The 21,757-nt window shown below is 44.7% G+C and overlaps 1 protein-coding gene across 2 annotated transcripts in view; it reads right to left on the bottom strand.

Moving 5' to 3' along the window:
- The window catches only part of SRGAP3 (SLIT-ROBO Rho GTPase activating protein 3), a 261,902-nt gene that overhangs the window by 86,707 nt on the left and 153,438 nt on the right, over positions 1-21,757 (bottom strand). For both annotated transcript variants that reach the window (XM_017501593.2, XM_017501594.2), the window contains exon 4: positions 5,622-5,684. In XM_017501593.2, coding sequence (XP_017357082.1) covers positions 5,622-5,684 — 63 coding nt within the window. The remainder of the gene's footprint in view (positions 1-5,621; positions 5,685-21,757) is intronic.

Below are 21,757 nucleotides of genomic sequence, written 5' to 3'. Positions count from 1 at the left end.
TGATCCACCCGCCTCGGCCTCCCAAAGTGCTGGGATTACAGGCGTGAGCCACCGCGCCCGGCCTAAATTTAAATATTAAACAATCTTTTTTAAAAGGAAAGTCATCCAGCTCATGTATGGAACCAGTATCACAGAGAGCAGGCCTGGAGGATGGGAAATGAAGGAGGAGGTAGTTGCACGTTTTCCAGCAAAACATTCTTAGGGCTCTGGCTGACCCAGTGGCAACAGGGAATAGAGAAGAAAGATTCTGAACTACACAGAAAAAATATTCGTGTCTCATTCTTTCATAAAAGACACAATGACTCAGCACTCAGGTTTGCCAGGCACTGGGCTATACTCTATGCCAATCACTCTCCCCAGGGTCATCCAGACAGATGAGCTGGCAGCAGCCCCATGTTCCAGGGAGGGACTGGGCTGGGAGGGTCTGTGTGGCAGGGACTTCAAGTCAGGCCCAGCTGACTCTAAAACCTGTGCTCTCCCAGCCCACAGGACCGCTTTCCACTAATTAACCAACACTGGTAGAGTTTTAAAAGGGAGGGGAGGTCAACTTAAAGAAAAATATTAAGTAAATGACAGAGGGCCCAATGATAGGGTGAAGCTGTGGGGCTGTACCTGAATGTCATCCTAGAAAGACACTCGGTGAGCCCAGGGTGGAGCTGGGACCAGAACCCAGGCTCCCAGTCTCAGCTCCCTCCACCACCCCCATCTCTGAGGACAGTCATGAGGAGGGAGACACCTTCGCCAAAATTTGCCTGTTGTCCCAGAGTTGATGTCATATCCCTGAGCCCGCATACAATCAATCAAGGCTTGAACAAGTAAAAGGTAGTGTGGTTCTATGGCTCCAGTTAGGGTCTACCTGTCACCAGCTGCTGCTGGGCATGAATGGACACTCCTCAAGCCTTCCCCACATGGCAAAGAGCAAAGTCACTGGGCCTCTCCTGCAGACCTGGGCTTGGAAGGCCCGCCCACAGCTTGGAGCAGAGCTGCTGAACACAGAGGAAGAGACAGGTGCGGGGGATGCCGGACGTTCACTGCTTACTGACACACCTGTTTTTCATAATCTAGGGGTATACTGAAACTCAACATATTTTTAGCCAAACAGTGAAAACACAGTTGGGTTTATAGCATGTTAGTTGTTTTGTTTTGATTTGCCTCTTCTAGAAGGATTGCCATACTGGTCCACATTCTGCACCTCTACCCTTTTTTTCTCCCAGGCCAATACATGAACAAGGGCTGTAGTGTGTTGGGCTGATGGGAGTTCAAGGAAAAAGGAGTGGAGTGGGATATATGTGTGTGTATGCTTGCATATATGTGTATATACATGCATGCATCAATGTGCATACATGCTAGTATGTGGTGCACGTCAAATTGCATGTGCATGTATGCATGTGTGTGTGTGTGTGACTGTGTGTGTGTGTGTGCATGTGCACAAGCACCCATGCTAGCATGCTTTAGAGGGGAGGGCACCTCAAGGTGATAAGGACTGGGCAGAGGGAAGGCTTATTGAGTGAGTAAATGAATGAATGAACGAATGAACAAAATACCCAGCCTTGCAGTCTCCTCTGCATCCTTCCTAGCCCCATAAAGAGAGAAGCCTTTTCTCTACGGCAGGTGATGGGTGGCCTTTTAGCATTTATCTTCACCATCATTACACTTTATAGGACCCTCTGAACAGACCACCACCACCTCCCTTACAGAACTTTAAGAAGAAAAAAAGTATCGGGCTTACTGGAAAATCCTTTCTCTGCATTATTTGCTCCTCAATGACTGTGGAAATGACCCTGGGACTGAGGGAGGAGGGGGACTATGTAGGCTTGTATAACCAGGCACGGTAACTAGAAAGTTCTCAAAAGAAATCCCTAGCAATGAAGCATGAATTTGGGGCACATAGTGCTGTTAGCAGCTGGGTGGCCGGAGTGAAGTGTTTGCAAAGAGGACTGTGATCATTACTGGCATGGCTGCGAGCATGGCCCTTTGCATTGTGACTCTGCAGGGGGAGGGGAACTTGCTTTTCCAGCCCATGACTCTGGGCTTGGCTGTGTAATTTGCTTTGGCCAAGGAGATATTAGCAAATATGACACAAGTAGAAGCTTGAAAAGTGCTTGCACACTGGAGTTTGCTCACTTTGGGCTATTTTTCTTTTTTTAATTGACCAAAAGACTGCAGCCATTTGAGTGGCCCCAGCTGAACCCTCTGCCTGAATTGCTGACCCACAGAATCATGAGCACAGAAAATGGTGGTTGTTCTAAGTCACTGAGTTTTGAGATAGTTTGTTATGCAGCAACTGATAACTGATAAAAGGCTTTAAGTAAGTCATTTACTTCTCTGTGCCACCATTTCTTTATTTGTAAAAATGTAAGAATGTTAACTACATATTATGTATAAAGTACCTAATACAGAGTGAGATGCATCATAAACACTCACCAAATGGCTACAGATGTTAGGATCATCCCTGTTTTGGCAACAAAGAGAAGGAGGGCCAATGAGGTTAATTGACTTGGGCCAAGCTGGTAAGCGGGCTACAGCAGGAATTCAAATCCAGATCTGTCATGATCAGTGTGCACTGCTGTGATCCTACGTTGGCTTCCCTGCTGAGAACTCCCTCCCTCTTCCTCTCATTCCCTCTGCATCTTTAATTCCTGCCCATCTAAAAGCACCAAGCTCAAAGCTCACCTTGGAACATAGTAGCCCACTTTTCTGAATCTTCTTCCTTCTTGTCCTCCCTCCCTCCTTCCTCCTCTCAATCCATCTCACACACGTGCATCTCCTTCAGTTAATACGCATCCATCTCCTCCTATGTGTGTGGACGGCTGGCCAGGTGCTCTGGGAATACGGTGGGGAACAAGATCCAGCCCCACAGAGCTTTGGGGAAAGCTACACAGCCAAGCCCAGAGGTACCTCCCCTGGGAGCCCACATGTCCAGCACATACTAGGCTCTGTCTCGTGTTGTATCAACATTTTATATACTGCTCCTATTTCTCTGCCCAGATAACAAACTCCTTAGGAGTAAGACCATTTTCTTTCATGTATTCATCCCTCCCTCCTCCCTCCTTTGCTTCACTGAGCACCCTGGAAGCACCAAGGATGTACAAGACTCTGACAGAGACAAACTCTGAAATGTTCATGATCCCCCACTGTGCCCTCCTGCAGCTCTGGGCCCACAGCATGTGGCCTCAAATGCTTGAATTTAACTGAGTTTCTGAATAACTACTGAAGACTTAGTGTGCAGTCAACAAATGATCCTCACGGGGGGTGTGCTGGCACCATGAGGATCTCACTCTTCCACGTGCAGCCAAAGGAGAGAGCTGGGGACCCTGCCTCCTCCACCAGCTCCTGACGCCCCTCACCAGGCTGCTGTAGAAATGGCAAGGCATGGCTCATCCTGCTGGGGCCCCAGCCAGCCTGCCTGGCCTATGTCTCTGATGCCAGCGGCATTTTCATCCAGCCATCCTGCCCTGCAACCAGCACAGGGAGAAGTGCATGGAGTACCTGCTGGATTCAGGCCACTGTGCTGGGCACTGGGACCTTGAAGGACACAGAGAGATGTCACTATTCTCCTGACCTCTGACCACCACCTGGCCTTGTCCAGTATACAAACTGGCAAGATGAGCAGCCCCCTTGTCACAGATGAAACTGACAAGTGAAGGGACTTGCCCAAGGCCACACAGCTGGGTTCAAATGGACTCTTTGGGCCTTTCATGCAGTGTTTCTCAGCCAAGACCTGACTCTCAGGGAGTTTACACTCCAACAGGGAGATGAGATATAGACAATAAAGACACAAGAGACTTTGGTAAATCTGCCATAGGAACTTGAAGCTCAGAGGCGACAACATTCTGAAGGTGGAAGGGTTTGGTCTAAGTTTCAAAAATGAGCATGACACAAACAGGTAGATATGGACAGTGGGGACTGCAGGGGAAAAGCAGCAGAGGGGGGAGGTATTTGGTGTAAATAGAGGGCACCAAGAAGAGGAGCCTGGCTGGAGGTCACAGCAAAAGTTAGAGACCTAGGTAGGGATGCCTGGGGGAACCCAGGACATGGGGCTAAGCTGTTTTGACATTATGGAGGAAAGTGACCCATTCAAAGTGGAGCCTGAGGAACTTAAAAAGGGCCTAGATCGGGGAACACCTGGTCTGGCCAAACCCACTGCAGAACTCTTAACAGGACAATCCCATTCAGTTGCCAGGCTTGATTATTTATCACCACTCTTCCCCCACATGAGTATGTACAACAGCCTATTTCACACCCATCAAGGAGGAGCAAATGACGGTGATGAGGATGACAGTGACACTCAGAACTTCTGATACAGAATGCCTTTTTTTTCTCTTTGTTCTAAGCACGCATTGCATATAGGATCTCCTTTAATTCTCACAAGGATGTGCACTAGGCAGGTACTAGTATTTCTACTTAACACCTGGATTCAAACCCAAATCTCTGGCTTCAGAATCTGTGCTTTAACCCAGTAGGCTGTTCTGCCCTCCAGTGACCAGCTGATGGAAGGCAATATATATTCTCAAGTAGCAATTCTTCCTTTACCCTAAGAATGTCCCAACTAAAAACTATCCACAGCTCAAGTTTTGCTCCTTAATTTGGAATAACAGAATTAAAAGTTTCAACTTTTATTTAAGAACTCTCACCCCCGTTTTACTGACTGGGAGACTGAGGCCCAGGAAAAAAAATTCCTTGTCTAGAGTTCCGTAGCTTGCTGGGATCTGAGGCAGACTTTCTGACCTGAGGTCCAGGCCCTTCCACAAAGGCTCTCAGTGCCTCTGAGGAATTTACCACCTGCTGGCCACACAGGATAAAAACACAGAAAGATAACAAAATCGAACAGAAGGGGCTTCTCACAGCCTGCTGTTCTTTCCCCTCATACCAGGGATTTTCAAATATAATTTTAGCAACAGACTCTCCCCAACACACAGCCATACTTTTCATGAAAAGCTATATAGGGCACATAGCTATTTAAAACATAACCATTCTCCATTGTTCTGATTGGGGGAGGGGGGAGGGGCCTGGAGCTCTACCTGCTGGGTCTACCCCCCCCACACCTCTCCATGGGGCTCACCACACTCCTCCCTAAAGCACAGTCTGAAAGTCCCTGCATCATTGCCTCTTCTGTTTGTGCCCCCACTCACTCACCTTCTTGGATTCTAAAACTCATCTCAAGCGCAGTTAGATGTTGACTCCAAGCAGGTAATGAGGTCAGCTCTGGGCCACACTGTGATGTTCTGAAATTATGCCTTGCAGATGGCAAGGCAGGCTCACCCCATCACCTCACGTGATCTTTGGAACCGTGCTCCGTTTTGCAGATGCGGAAACTGAGACCCAGACAAACTGCCCACCTGCTTATGGTCCCACAGTCAGGAGGAAGGGCCTCCACTCAAGCCTGTGGTGCCTGACTTCAAAACCCTAGACATGCCCAGGCCCTGCCCCAAATGTACAGAATTGGAAGCTGGGACTATGAGTTATTATATCCTGACATGATGACCCACTGTCACTCAGCATAAAATGCAGCAAAAAATGGTTTGGGGTCATTCCAGACCTCTGTTTCTCCTCCCTTCAGCTCCGGGGATGAAGACAGGAGACCCAGTCCCAAAACAGCAGCGAGCCTGGGCAGAACTTACTGTGTAGAGCTCATTGGTCACCTTCAGGAGCTCCTCATGCATCTGCAGGCCAATCTCCTTGCTCTGGAATACGGAAGAACAAATGTCAGAAAAAGAGAAGTTTGCTGGCTGTATTTACCAATCTCATTTCAACACAGAAAGGTCAGGAATGTTTTGGGTGGGGTCGGAAGGGGTACAGAAATCAGCATAAACTTCATTGATCTACATGTGAATTCCTCAACGTATGTCCATGAAATCAACCCACAGAGAGAGGTTCCTTGTGGATGGGATTCTCTGGTCATATGAGTTGGAGAACCCTCCACATCACTTCCCTACCACAGCGACTCACAGTGACAGTAGCATATTGCAGATGTGGGGAAGCCCCACAGAATTTTTCTTTAATTCTATGTATCCTGGTCATACCAGGGTCTGAGTTCCTTGCACAATCCTCATTAATGGCTAGAGAGTGGGGTTCCATAGAACACAGTTTGAGAAACAATGATCTGGCATCCCAATTCCTCTTGAGATTAATAATTCTCAAGTCCTCCAGGAAACATACCAGGTCCTCCAGAACATGAGTCCCCAACCTCCAGGCCACAGATCAGTCTGTGGCCCATTAAGAACCAGGCCACACAGCAGGAGGTGAGTGGAGGGTGAGCGGGCATTACCACCTGAGCTCCGCCTCCTGTAAGATCAGTGGCGTCATTAGATTCTCATAGGTGCTGGAGCTGTAATATGAACTGTACATGTGAGGGATCTAGGTTGCCTGCTCTTTATGAGAATCTAATGCTGGATGATCTGTCACTATGTCCCATCACCCCCAGATAAAACCATCTAGTTGCAGGAAAACAAGCTCAGGGCTCACAGTGATTCTACATTACAGTTGAGTTGCATAATTATTTCATTATATATTATAATGCAAAAATATACAAATCAAATACACAATAAATGTAATGTGCTTCAACCATCCCAAAACCATCACCCCACCCTGGTCCATGGAAAAACTGTCTTCCACAAAACTGGTCCCTGGTGTCAAAAAGGTTGGGAGCCACTGCTCCAGAAGATGTTTCCTGAAGGCTTGTCTTCCTTGAATAAGAATCATCAGCTGGCACCCACTTGGACATAGCCTTCCTAGCTTTCAAGGACTGGTTACAACTGATGCCCTAACCTTGGTTGACTCCAAATTTCAGCTCAGGTCTCCCCTGTGCTGGTCCCCTGGTCTACCTAATCTTGTCTTACCACTGCCTGGATCCTGACACAGTGGCAGGTCCACACTGTCAAGGTATCTGTTCCAATGAGGGACAGGAGCAGTACAGGTTGGCAGAAAGCCCTCTAGGGTACAAGGCAAGAGATCTAGCTTCTCATTTCCACTGTTTTACCAACTGGCTGTGTGGCCTTGGAGAATCACTTCCCCTTTTGAGCCTTAGCTACCCAACCTATCAAATAAAAAGCATAAACTAAAACAAACTTCTCAAAGCATGGTCTGGAGATCATTGCAAGGTGCTATGCTAAAAAAGGGGGACAGAGGCTTCTAAGACTACATGCACTTGGGAAAAAGCTAGTCAAACAAAGATAGACAAGTTTTCTTACTGCAGGATTTCTCAGTGCCTTTTATATCCTTCCTTGCATGGAGACTTTCTAAGAAGGAGGTGTAGTGTGTAGTTTCATTGATCATAGTCCTGTTTCCATGAAGTGGCTTTCAAGATATTTAAGGACACAATTCAGAAAACAATGAGAAAATTATCTTTAGGTTCTGTGCAGCTTGAAGAGTCTAGAATTATTTAATTTATGATTGTGATTATGATTTTGATAAATATTCTCTGCTATAATCTGAAAGTTTATGTCCTCCCTAAAATTCATATTATGAAATCCTAACCCCCAACGTGGTGGTATTAGGAGGTGACGTCTTTGGGAGGAGATTAGGTCATAGGGTGGAGCCCTCATGAATGGGATTAGTGCCTGATACAGTTTGAATGTCTGTCCCTGCCAAATCTCACGTTGAAATGTAATTCCCAGCATTGGAGCGGGGCCTGGTAGGAGATATTGGATCATGGGGGTGGATCCCTCATGAATGGCTTAGTGCCATCCGCTTAGTGTGTGAAGTGTGTGGCACCTGCACCTTCCAGTCTCTCTCTGTTGCTCCCACTCCTGCCATGTGAAATGCCTGTTCCACCTTCACCTTCTGTCATGACTGGAAGCTTCCTGAGATCTCACCAGGAGCCTGCTATGCTTCCTGTACAGCCCGCAGAACTATGAGCCAATTAAACTTCTTTTCTTTACAAATTACCCAGCCTCAGGTATTCCTTTACAGCAATGTAAGAACAGACTAATACAGTGCCCTTATAAAAGGGACCCAAGAGAGCTACCTTGCCCCTTCCACCAAGTGGAGACACAGCAAGAGGGTGCCCTCTATGAACCAGGAAGCAAGTTCTCAACAGACATCAAATCTGTCAGTGCCTTGCTCTTAGACTTCCCCGCCTCCAGAACTGTGAAAAATACATTTATGTTGTTTATAAGTTGCCCAGTCTATTGTATTGTTATAGCTGCCTAAAAGAACCAAGACACTCTTCCTCTTTGCCTAGACCATCATGTTAAGTTTCTGTACTGATGATAAGAGCTGTGATCTCAGCTACCTGAGCAGCTGCAGCATCCTGCTCTCCCTTCCAGCTCCCTCAGCCTCATAGCTGGACCAGCTGCTGATAGGCAAAGGCCAGCCTTCCTCCCACCCTTGCAGAGATAAGAAACCCCTGAACCTAGTGGTAGTTCATGAAGGCTTAGTATCATAATGATACCTTTTCAAGCTCCTTCCCCTCACCCCCTGTAGCCCTTTTTCTCAGCTTCCAGGCCTGGCTTGCCAAGAATCAGTCCTCTAAAGGTGGTCTCTGCTTGTGCCAGACCTCTTAACAGACAGCAGAAGCCTTGGGGGTAATTCCAGAGACCTGTCTAGATCTCCTTCCAGCTCTGAGACGTAAAGAAAGGAGACCAGGTCCAAAACTGCAGCAAAGGGTGTGCAGAACCTTCTGTGTACAGCTCACTGGGGAATTTCAGCAGTGTCCTGTGATTTCTGTACAGGTACTCTATGAACCAAATTAGCTACCCCCATCTCCTATTCTCCATGATTCTCTCAAGTGAACAATCAGTGCCTCAGTTTCCCCTGTGACCCCTCCCCTTGCCATTTACTCCATCACTGCTGACTCCAGATTCTCTGACACCCTCCAGTGGCCTCCTCTTGGTCCTCAAACTCCCAAACATCTCTGACACTGAAGATCTTGTTTCTTATGTGTTTATTTTTATGATCTAACGTTTTACATAGGTAATAAAGGCACATGGTTAAAGAAATTCTAACCGCCAGCAGGTAAATGTAAAGAATAAGTCTCCCAAGGCTCCTCCTAGTCTACAGGCAATGGCTATGAAAAATTTCCTCTAATACTTTCTAGAAATAATCTATGAATAAACAAGCATACATTTGCATATCATATGTTCTCTCTTAACACAAATGGGAGCATATCATACATTCCTTTGCATCTTGCTTTTTTCACTTAACGATGCCTCTGAGAGATTTTTCTGTCATGTAACTATTACATCCCCTTTTTAGCACAGCTGCTTGGGATTCCATATACCATAGATATCATAATTAACTTAGCCAGTTCCTTAGGGATTGATATTTACATTGCCTCCAGTATCTTATTATCTCAAACATTGATGCAGTGAACATCCTGTGTCCTGTCACTATGCACGTGGGCAGGGACCCCATCCTAGAGGCAGCTCTGCTGGGAAGAGTCTTGTCTTCAGAATTCCCTCCAGCTTTGCCTTTTTGGCCCCACATGCTCCTGACTTCAGCTCCCACTTCTTAGTGACCAGAAGCCATGTTGTCATCTCCCAGGCCTCTCTCCTTGGATCTGTCCTGCCTAGGAGACCTTGAGCCCAAGGTCAAAGACCTATGTCTTTAGCTGCTGCAAAACGGGTAGGATCTAAATATCCCCTCATCACATCAAACGCAAATTATGCAAAGGTGAACTGTTTCCCCATCCCTTCAGTTTTGGTCAATGGGATAGTATCTTCCTGGGTTTGTCAACTGGATATGTAGGAGTTCTATTTGATACTTTTTAAAATTCCTCCTTCTCAATCCAATCTGTAACTGGGTCCTGTCTGCAAACTGCCCAATTATTTCTTCTGAGTAACAGGCAAGCTGGCCTCCCCCACCTCCCAGCATCCATTCTTGACCTTCCTACTTCCTAAGAGATCCATGAATTTGCCCAGGAATTCATTCCTCCAGGAGAGTTCTTAAAGGGAAACTAGATGCCATCCCAAATCAAGATGGTAGATTCTGGTATGTGTTATTAGTCCAGAGGTAAGTATGTGACTTTACTGGATGGAAAAGAAAGACTTCCATGGTCAAAGGGAAAGTTTTAGCTTTTCTACTGAGTGCTGGAAAAAAAAAAATGCATGTAGCCCATGCATGTAGCCCAGTTGCTACCAGCAGGGATCTTAGAACCAAAAGAGAAAGCAGACTTACACTTCTGTAGTTATTGATTAAGTCACTTTCAGCTGGGTTTCTGTTACTTGCAGCCAAAAGCATCCTAAGGGATTTGGTCCCATTTTCCACCACCAGTTCCCATAGCAAGCACATCGTCACTGTAGACCCAGATCACTTTGTTAAGAGACACCTCTTACCAAAATCCTTAGCTCTTGTCTCTCTGAGCTTACAGTCTGTTCTGCAGGCCTGTGCCAGTGAAATTTCCTGGAAATGGACTTATCCTATTCCTCTAAATCCTCCTCATTGTCTACAGAATCAAGCCCCAGCTCCTTAGCTTGACCTTTGAGGCTTTACACAGCTAGCACAGGCCTGTTGGGCAGCAGAGGGGTGACTTTGGGGGCCACAGAGACCTGGTTTGGGAGTAGGGCTTTCCGTATTCAACCTCTTGGCATCTTAACTTTCCTGACCATAAAATGAGCACCCTTTTATGTCTTCTCTGCACTTGTAAATGATCTTGTTTGTTTACTTGTTTATTCATTTATCATTTGTTTCCCCTGCTTCAATGTCAGCCCCATAAGGGTAAAGAGACTTTCTCTATGGCAACGAATGCTCAGATCTCCCATCTGCTGGGAGTGCTGCAGGCAGACAGCCCTCAGCTAAGAGCACTGTACAGGGGTGGCCTCAGAGGACAAAATGACACCAGTATACACCTCCTTCTGAGTGTGGCCCTTACCCAAAGACTGATCATTGTGAGGCATAGAGGTCAGCCTCTTTCTGTCTCACCTCAGACAGCTCTGAAGGGTTATTCCATCTTTAGAACTTCCTGCTTGTACACTGTTGGTGGGAGTATAAATTAGTTCAATCATGTGGAAGACAGTGTGGCAATTCCTCAAAGACCTAATGTGAGAAATACCATTCAACCCAACAATCCCATTACTGGGTATATACCCAAAGGAATATAAATTGTTCTATTATAAAGACACATGCATGTGTATGTTCATTGCAGCACTATTCGCAATAGCAAAAACATGGAATCAACCCAAATACCCATCAATGATAGACTGGAAAAAGAAAATGTGATACATATACACCATGGAATACTATGCAGCCATAAAAAGAATGAGATCATGTCCTTTATAGGGATATGGATGAAGATGGAGGCCATTACCCTTAGCAACTAACACAGTAACAGAAAACCAAATACCACAAGTTCTTACTTATAAGTGGGAGCTAAATAGTAAGAACACATTGACACATAGAAGGGAACAACACACACTGGGGCTGACTGGAGGATGGAGGGTGGGAAGAAGGAGAGAATCAGGAAATATAACTAATGGATACTAAGCTAAATACCTGGGTGATTAAAATAATCAGTATAACAAACCCCCATGACACACATTTACCTATGCAACAAACCTGCACATCCTGCACATGTACCCCTGAACTGAAAATAAAAGCTTTAAAAAAGCTGCCCACTGGGCTGGCTAGGACCTATAGTAAGGCTGCCTGCATCACAGCTTGACCTCACCCTGCTGCCTCACCTGCCTTCCCAAGTAGCTGATCCTGAGAACATTCCCTCACCATTCTCCTAGAAGCTAAATTCAGATGTCTCAGCATTTGCATCCTGAAGGACCCAATCTGCAATATCTCACTCCCCTATTCCTGCATTTCTGCATGCAACAGAGCCTGCCACATATTAAATGCTCATTAAATATGTTTGCTTGGTTGGGTACAGTGGCTCATGCCTGTCATCCCAGCACTTTGAGAGGCTGAGGCAGGCAGATCACCTGAACCCAGGATTTGAGACCAGCATGGGCAACATGGTGAAATTCCATCTCTACCAAACATGCAAAAAATTAGCCAGGTGTGGTGGCAAACACCTGTGGCCCCAGCTACTCAGGAAGCTGAGGTTGGAGGATGGCTTGAGCCTGGTAAGTAGGGGTTGCAGTGAGCTGAGATCGTGCCACCACACTCCAGCCTGGGTGACAAGAGTGATATTCTGTCTCAAAAAGCAAAACAAAACAAAAACTGGCCAGGTGCCGTGGCTCATGCCTGTAATCCTAGCACTTTGGGAGGCTGAGGTGGTGGATCATTTGAGGTCAGGAATTCAAAACCAGCCTGGCCAACATGGTGAAATCCCGTCTCTATTAAAAATACAAAAATTAGCCATGCATGGTAGTGGTGCATGCCTGTAGTCCCATCTACTCAGGAGGCTGAGGCAGGAGAATCACTTGAGCTTGGGAGACAGAGGTTGTCGTGAGCCGAGATCAGACCATTGCACTCCAGCCTGGGTGAGAGAGTGAGACCCTGTCTCAACAACAACAACCACAACAACAAAAATATATGTGTATGTATGTGAGGTGGGTGTATATGTATGCGTATATATATGTACACACAAATATACACACATATAGACATATGTGTATGTATATGTACACACATAGATGTATGTATATGTATATATGTGTGTATATATGTATATGTGTATGTGTATATAGGTTTGCTGAATGAATCTGTGAACAAATGAAGTGACGTTTCCTCTAAGACCTAGTTTCCTCATCTGTAAACATGAGATGATGTCATGGGTCTCATGGAGTCCCTGTGAGCATGAAAAGAGATAACACATATGGCAGCACCTAGCACCATATGGGACACAGATAAAGTCCCGGGGAAATAGCAGTACAGGGTGAATCAACACCCACAAGATGCCAAGGACAAGGCTAGGAAGCTGCTCAGAAAAGGGAATATAAAATCTAATTTTTTAGTAACTCTTCCCCTAAGAATCTCCCAGTTTGGTAGGGTAGAGTCAAGAACACAATTCTAAGGCAGGAGACGGACAGGGCCATGCGAGAGTAAAGGATGATGTGATGTGAGATAAAGCGATAAAGAGGACTGTGGGGATACTTCCAGGGTCTTCTCAGCTTGCATGAATGACCACAGACAGCCTTCTAGGCGAGTGGCATGGAGACAGGGGATGGTGGAAAGACTGGTTCATAAAGAGAGAAGCTCGGTAACAGGTGAGCAGGAGATAAGCCTGAGACAGAGGTTGGGCCAGATCACAGAGGTGGACAGGGTGCGAGATTCCTTCAGAGCAGGACTGGGAGCCACTGCGGGTTGCTGAGCAGAAGTTTAAGATGACCAAGGCTGTGCTTCAGGAAGATGAAGACACCAGTGAATGGATGGTGGGTTGAATGAGAGCGGCTGGAGATCAGGTTTTTGTGTCTCCTCCCTAGGACTGTAAGCTGCCAGAGGGAACCTGCCTGGGGCCTCCCTGCTCACCAGCCACCCAGCATCAAGCCCTGGGCTGGCCACAGAGTAAGTGCTCAGCAAATACTCAATTGCGCAGGACTCAAAGGCATGCTTTCTTTTTTTGGCTGGGGTTGATTGAGAAGGGAAATATTCTCAACTACAGTTCCAGAAACTATTGAATGAGGAACTCAAACCAAATTTTTCACCAGGAATAGGAAGTCCAAACCCTGTGATCCCCAGCAGACACCACACCCAGCCCTTAGGAACGGAAGGGATAATGTATTAGCTCTCACTGCCCACATTTTCCATATTACTTTCATGCCTGCAGGGGTCAGGGGTGGCAGGATGCTTCCTTCAAGCACAGGGAGTATGTGGATGGTGGAAAACAGTGACATGGGGCCAAGGAGGGTTCAGCCATGGCAGCTGTGGCTCCTCTGGGTTGACGGAGCACAGCCCTCTCTTTGGTGCTCAAATAAGCCAGTAAAACGAGGCTGGCCAACCTCAAGGGTCAGCCACCAGGAGCACAGGGAACCCCAAGCCCTGCCTGGTTCCTTTGCTTCTTTGTCTTCGGTTAAGGCCAGTTCAGCTCCCTCAGGGCCAGGCATTCTCTGTTGTGAGGACTGCCCTGTGCATAGGAGGATGTTTAGGAGCATCCCTGGCCGCCACCTGTGAGATGCCAGTAGCATTCCCTACCTGTGTGGGGGCCAAAATTACCTCCAGACATTGCCAAATGTTCCCTGGAGGATAAAACTCCCCCTCTCCTGCCCTGATTGAGAAACACTGCCTTAGACCAAGGCTTCCAAGTGGCAGTTTCTCTGGCCTACAGATGTGTTTTATTTGGCCATTCAGTGCTTTCAGAACATCTGAATGCTTTCCCAGAGTTGAAAACTCAGGAAATTTCCTGCAGAAGTTCTGATTTTCAGCGTTTCTGGTAATGCTAGAAGATCCAGCAATGCTGAGCCCTTGTTTCAAGTATGGTGGCCCCTTCAGTCCAGGCTTGTGCTACTGCTGGTCCAGGTAACCACAGTGCCCAGCTTCTCCCTCCACCCAGCCATGTGCCACGTACAGCCCAAGGAGGTATCTGAGTTTATGACCAGAGAGTAGTGGGGCCTCTCAGGAAAGGGGTGGCCTCTTGTCCTTCTGTGGCCTATGCTTCACTAGTTTTGATTCCATTTACAAGGTGTTTATTTTGACTACCCCATATATACCAGCCTAAACTAGGCACTAATGACACAAAGCTGAATGAAACACTGTCCCTGCTGTAGCATTTATGGAGCACTTCCCATTTGTTTTGTTTTAAGATAGGGTCTCACTGTCACCCAGGCTGGAGTAGAGTAGTACAAACATTGCAGCCTTGACCTTCTGGGCTCAGGTTATTCTCCCACCACAGCCTCACGAGTAGCTGGAACTACAGGCACATGCCACCATACCTGGCTAATATTTTTAATTTTGTAGAGATGGGGTTTCACCATGTTGCCCAGGATGGTCTTGAACTCCTGGCTGGGCTCAAGTGACTTGCCAGCTTCAGTGTCCCAAAGTGCTGGGATTACATGTATAATCCACGGTGCCTGGCCCCATTTGTTGACTACTATCCAAAATCACTCCCATGTATTATCTAATTTAAATCTTTATAGTAACTACTATAATTATTCCCACTTGACAGATAAAGAAGGGCTGGAGGCTCAGAAAGGCTGAGAAACTTGCCCAAGGTTGCACAGCTAGAAAATGACAGAGCCAAGATTCAGCTTTTTGATTGGTCTGACTCCAAAGTTGGCACTCATAGCAACTTACTATGATGTGCTTCCTTAGGACCTAGTTCAAGATGCAGACACACAATGAAAAGAAGTCATCACAATGCTGTAATGGAGATGAGTCCAGACCACAAGGAAGATACAAAGGAGACCATGTGCTCCAGACACCACCTACCTGTCCAATGCACTTTCTCATCACCTGTGCAGAAATCTGCATCTCTGGGCCTTGCCCCAACTTACAGGTAGATCTCGTCCTCTTTAGCCTATCTGCCTTGCTAGGAATAAACCAGCCATGATGACCATGTCTTGCTTCTCTCTTCCTCCTTCTTCTGCTAACAGAAGATGGGATGTAGGTGGAACAGGCTCCTGTTTGCCTGGTCACACGAGATCATCAGGCAGCGGGCAGGGTCTGACCAGGCTCCAGCTCCTTGCCTCCAGTCATCAGATCAGAGACAAACACGTGTTCCAGGCTAAGCCAATGAAAAATCTTCCCTAGGAGCTTTCTCATAACCACACTCTCAGATCATCTCTCCCCTGGGGTTGCTAAAGGGGTCATCAGGAGTCTTGCACTGCCTGCAGCACTGTGCCTACCGTGGCTGATAGCCAGAACCTTTCAGACCCTAGACCTAGTGGTACCTAAAGAAGACTCACCTCTGAATTTTATCAGTTTACAGGATCCCATACATTTTCATTTTTGCTTATCTGAAAGAACACTAATGATGTAATCCATGCTTGTCAGTCTGTAGGTACCAAAATGGCCAGTGAGTGAGATGGCCTTCTGAAAACCCTCCACCAGGCATCAGCTTTCAAAGAGTTCCTGCAAAAGGACTAATTTGAGCACATGCTCCCTTAAGACCAGAACTCTGGCTTCAGAGAGTTTCCCACATTGCTGATTACAAAGACCTGCATACAAAGGGAACTCTATAAATGCCTATGGATGGGCTCATTAGAGAGGAGTAAAGGATGGTCACCTCTAACTCATTTCTTTGCAAAAAAAATCAAGCAAACAATTCACGTCAACAAGGAATCAGCTGACAAAGTTCTTTACATATACAGCTATGAATTAAATCAGTTCCTTTGCCATGAAAATCTTGCCCTATATAATTTGATTTTGTTTTCAATGGAGGGATCATCATGCTTTTTAGGGAAAACTCTCAAACCTCACAGTAGGTCCTATGACTTTATGAGTTATAGATGAAAAGCTCTATTTCTTTTGTTGTTGTTTTGAGACAGAGTCTTGCTCTGTCACCCAGGCTGGAGTGCAGTGGTGCAATCTCGGCTCACTGCAACCTCCATTTTTCGGGTTCAAGCGATTCTCCTGCCTCAGCCTCCGAAGTAGCTGAGATTACAGGCATGCACCACAACACCTGGCTAATTTTTGTATTTTCAGTAGACACGGGGTTTTTCCATGTTAGTCAGGCTGATCTCAAACTCCTGATCTTAGCTGATCCACCCTCCACGGCCTCCCAAAGTTCTGGGATTACAGGCATGAGCCACTGTGCCTGGCCTGAAAAGCTCTGTTTTTAAAGGGCATGTGTCTATCTCCCTCAAAGTAACTCAAAGATGAGTTATTTCCAGGGCTAGTATCATCTTCTATGTCTAAAAAATAATACCATCTTAAAACATTGAGTCTGAAGGACAAGACCTCTCACACACACATGCACACACACATACCCCCTTTTATTTCTCCCAATAAGACCATCCTAAACAATTTTTTTAGAAAATTGTAATGCAGGAGTAAGACAGGTGGCCTTTGTTAATTCTCATTCATCCCTACTGGGCCTCTCTTCTCCTGTCTCATCAAACCCTACTTCAGCCAGCCCCCTAGCTCTCTTTTCTCACCTTTGCTTGAGTAGATGGTCTCATGTTGGGTTACTATTAGGGATATTTCATGATTTTCCTAGTTCCGGGATTCAAAAACAACAATAGGAAACAAACACAACTCAACAACAACAACAATAAAATCCTTTGTCTCCTTCAGTTCTAAATGCCCAGATCCTACCCACTGCTTATCCACATTTCGGCTTGTTTTCTCAACAAATCACAAAACTTGAGATCCACTGACGTTCCCTATTTAATTACATGATGTATGTAAGCACAGGCTATCTCCCAAAGCAATTGGATTGTGTTTTTATTTCCAAAGCAAAGGCTTCAAAGGCGTGTCTCAGAGGATCAGATTTCTCCAGCCTGTCCTGGAAGGTCAGCATATCCCTGAATACAGCGGCTCCAACAGCTAATGGCTCACTCCCACTCCTAGCTAGGGCTTGGGTTGCCAATAACGAGGCTGTCGGCTCTCCATCCTGGCGCCAACCCCTGCCTCCAAACATCCTCCTTAGCTGGATTCCTGCCCTCCCTCTATGCCGATCCTTGTTATCCTTCCCCTCTGCCTCCCATTTTTTTCCTTTCCCTGCTCCTGGACTCCTCCCTATTCTCCTTCCTTCCCACACTAATTTATGCCTCCTGTTGCTGAACTCCAAATGTTGTCATCTACTCATTTTTCAAGAATGTAGATTTGAGTCCTTAGCTCTTCCTACTGCTGCCAGGGCTTGGATATCAGACTGCAAAGAAGCAGGAAGGCCCTGGAACCACTTGGACATTCTTGGCAGTGGTGAGCCTCACTCATGCACATGCAGGAGCCCAGGCAGGCGCGGAGGCAGTGAGTCTAGCACCGTGGCCAGCAATTCCTTTCCCTGCAATTACTCCTGGCCTCATTTTGGGACCCTGCTTATGCTGAAAGCTTCATTTTCAGAACTGCTTTACATAATAGGCCTGAGGAAGTCCAAGTATATATCTTGGAATGGTTATGAAAAGTGACCTGACGTGGTCAGGGTAGGACTTTCTGGATCTCTATTGATAATACTAAATATTATTAATAATGGTAATACTTATTAGTAATAATTCTTAGTATAATTACTACTACTTACTATATACTTATAATACATACCATTGTTGCTAATAGCAATAATAGCTATTGTTTCTTGATCTCTTAGCATGTGCCAGGCACAATGCTAACTGCTTTATGAGACAACATCTCATGTAAGCCTACGATTAGCTCTTTATGGAAGGCAACATTGTTGAACCTTTTGGGAAGATTAGAACACAGAGGCTTAGGAAGGGTGAGTAATTTGCCCAAGGCCATAGAGCTAGTGAACGTGATATTCTCCATCGTGTTGCCTCCATTGGGAAAGCTAGCACTCTACGCGCCTTTAAGGTCTTCTTTCCCCAAACATCTAAAAATAATTCTCAAACATGAATACTCTTCTGCCTTAGTATAGAAAGCATATTGATATTTACAAGGCTCTACTTTAAATCATCATAAATGTCATAACACACAGTGCCCGTGCCATTTTGCAGAATCTCCTGTCATCTGTGACTCAATCCTGCCCCATCCTGGCTTCCAAACTGAGGTAGCTGGGGATGGTGTAGAAAGTTGGGCTGAATCTCTGTGAGCCCAGAACATGCTCACATATTCAGGAGTAATCTTTCTTGACTGTGTCCCTGATGTCGATGTTTTATATATACATGTTATATATAAAATATATATACATATACGTGTGTGTGATATAGATAGATATCTATATATATATAGATATCTATCTATATCACACACACGTATATGTATATATAAAATATAATATATATACATATATGTGTGTGTATATATCTTATATATACATATTATATCTAATATATATGTGTGTTTATATATATATATATATATATATATATGTATATGATAGATATATATATCTTTCTCTCTCTCTCTCTCTCTCCAAGAGTCACTCACACATCAGGAGCTATGGCTGAGCGTAAGGTGAGAGACTGCATGCATGTCATGGGAAGTGACAGGGCTGTCTTCCTGAAAAGCCAGTATCTATGAAAACATGAAGCTGCTCAGTTTTGAGCTGCTTTCTCCCTCTCTACATTATCTTCAAGGTGACTATGGATGTTGTTAGGCTTATTTGTTGGTTTCAAAGCATTATTGATCACTTATTACTGCTGAATCACTGACTTGAGACATTACTTTAACCTCCTTGTCATTTTAAAAACTGATCTTCTGTTTCACTTGAATTATCTGTGGACAGGATATAAATGAGGATTGCATTGGCATTTCAAAAATGTTTCTGCCTATGTTTTCACCCATCTATCCACCTCTCCACTCATTCACCCATCCACTCATACACTACCCACCCATCCATTTATCCATCCACCCATCTATCCATCAACCTACCCATGCACTCATTCATTCTTCCTTTCATCCATCCATCTACCCATCAACCTGCTCAACCACTCATCCATCCATTCATTCATCCACCAATCGACTCATCTATTCATCCATCTTTCCTTTTCTTTTTTCCCATTCCTGTATCAATCTCCCTGATCCAGCCCCCATTATCTTTCACCACTAATATGTATACAAGTGTATATGTATAATAACATGCACCCTCCATCCAAAATCTCTTTTCAAAGCCATTAAACATACCATATCAAATTAAGCACCTTTCAGCTTTCCTCTGATCATTTCACCTCTCATTCAAGAACCTTCAATGGATCCCTAATATCTATAAAATAAACCCCAGCTTCTCACTCTAACACCCAAAGGCTTCCTTGACCTGTCTCCAAACTGACTTTCTTATTTTTACCTTTAATGTCATTTCTTCAACACCTAAAACATGCAGAAAAGGAGAGAGAACAATAACAAACACCCAGGAACATGCCACTCAAATTCAATAACAAAATTTTGCTATTTTTTCTTCTAAATTATTTTTAGGAAGCAAAATGTTATAGATACAGCACAAACGTTCTTGGTCTCCTTCCTTCCTCCTGCCTTCCTCAATTATAATTCTGAGACTGCTATGTATTCTTACATATTCTACATTTGCATAGCTTTATTTCAGCCAGGTGTCTAACCATATGAACCATATAAACTATTCATCTGTGTTCCAAATTTTACAAAAATATCATAGTGTACCTTACTTTTTTCACCCAACATTATGTTTTCAAGTTTTATTCATATTGATACTTGTAGATCTAGCTCCTCTTAACTGTTGTATAAGATTCCATGGTGTAACTACCCACAGCTATTTAACCATTTCCCTAATGATGGACATTTAGTTATTTCTCTGCTTCTCTATTACACACACCACTGCAGCAAACATTCTCATACAGTTTTGTGTGTGCGCAGATATGCCAGAATATCTTCGGGTTATACTTAGAAGTAAAATTGTTGGGTCAAAGGGTCTGTACCCCTTCCTGCACTGTTACTAGATATGGCCTGATCATTCTCTGAAGAAGCTGAAATAATTTACATGTTTACTGGGAATGCATGAGGGTTTGAGGACTGACATTCTTGCCAGCACTTAGGATTGTTTTACCTACCAACTGGGAGTCATATTGTATCTCATTTTGTTTTATTTTACCTTTTCCTGATTACCAGTAATTATGAGCATTTTTCTTATATCATTGACCATTTAAGTTTCGCTTTTTAAATTTTTTTTAGGCATAGTCTTGCTCTGCTGCCCAGGCTGGAGTGCAGTGGTGTAATCATAACTCACTGTAGCCTCGACCTTCTGGGCTTAGGAGATCCTCCTACCTCAGCCTCCTGAGTAGCTGAGACCACAAGCACATACCACCACACCTGGCTATTTTTTATCATCATTATCTGTAGAGACAGGGTCTACCTATATTACCCAGACTTGTCTTGAACTCCTGGCCCCAAGCAATCCTCCCACCTCAGCCTTCCGAAGTACTGAGATTCTAGGTGTGAGCTATACCTGTAATCCCAGACCATATCCAGCCTAAATTTCATTTCTGTGGCATACCAATCTATGTCACTTACCTATGTTTCTACTGGGTTGTTTTTCCTTCTCTTATTAATTTGTAAGATTTTATATTCTGGGTGTTAATCTCATTGATTCTGTGTATGCCAAATATCTTCTCCTTGTCTTGGCCATATTTTCTAGTTATTTTTTATTTATTTATTTTTGTTGTATAGTATATTTTTTACTTTTATATAATGAAATTAATCAAGACTTTCTTTTATGGTTTGTGCTTTTTAATGCTTTCTTTAAGCAGCCTTTTTCTACATCAAAGTTTTAAATATTAAACAAAATCTACATTGTCTTTCAAAAGTCTTGAAGTGTTGTTTTTTACCTTTAGCACCTAAAGCTTTCCAGAATGTAAACTAAGGTAAAAGCCTTATTTTTTTTCTGAATGAAGAAAGCATATGTATACGTATATTGGTGTGTGTATAAAATCAGCTCTTACAAACAACAAGAAAAGGACAAACAATCAGTTGAATCAGCCTCATTTACTAAGTAGTCATGCTTTTCCCTCTGATCTGTAATGCCCCACTGTCATTTACCAAGTTTCCATCTATGGAGGGCTCTGTTTCTGGGCTCCCTTTTGCCCAGTTGATCAGTTTGTCTAGCCCTGCTTAGTAATGTCTGACTATCATTTCAGAGGAAGCCTTGATATCCAATAAGGTCATTGCTTCAACAAATACAAAAAAATATATAACCTTGCAAGGTGTGGGCTCATGACTGTAATCTCACACTTTGGGAGGCTGAGGTAGGAGGATTGCTTGAGGTCAGGAATTCAAAACCAGTCTGGGCAACAAAGTGAGACCCTGTCCCTACAAAAACTAAAAAAATTAGCTTGGCATGGTGGTGTGTGCCTGT

This window comes from Cebus imitator, unplaced genomic scaffold (assembly GCF_001604975.1).
Source record: "Cebus imitator isolate Cc_AM_T3 unplaced genomic scaffold, Cebus_imitator-1.0 Scaffold281, whole genome shotgun sequence".
Taxonomy (NCBI): domain Eukaryota; kingdom Metazoa; phylum Chordata; class Mammalia; order Primates; family Cebidae; genus Cebus; species Cebus imitator.
Note: the sequence above shows the minus strand (reverse complement) of the source record. Positions and strands in the feature narration are given on the sequence as shown.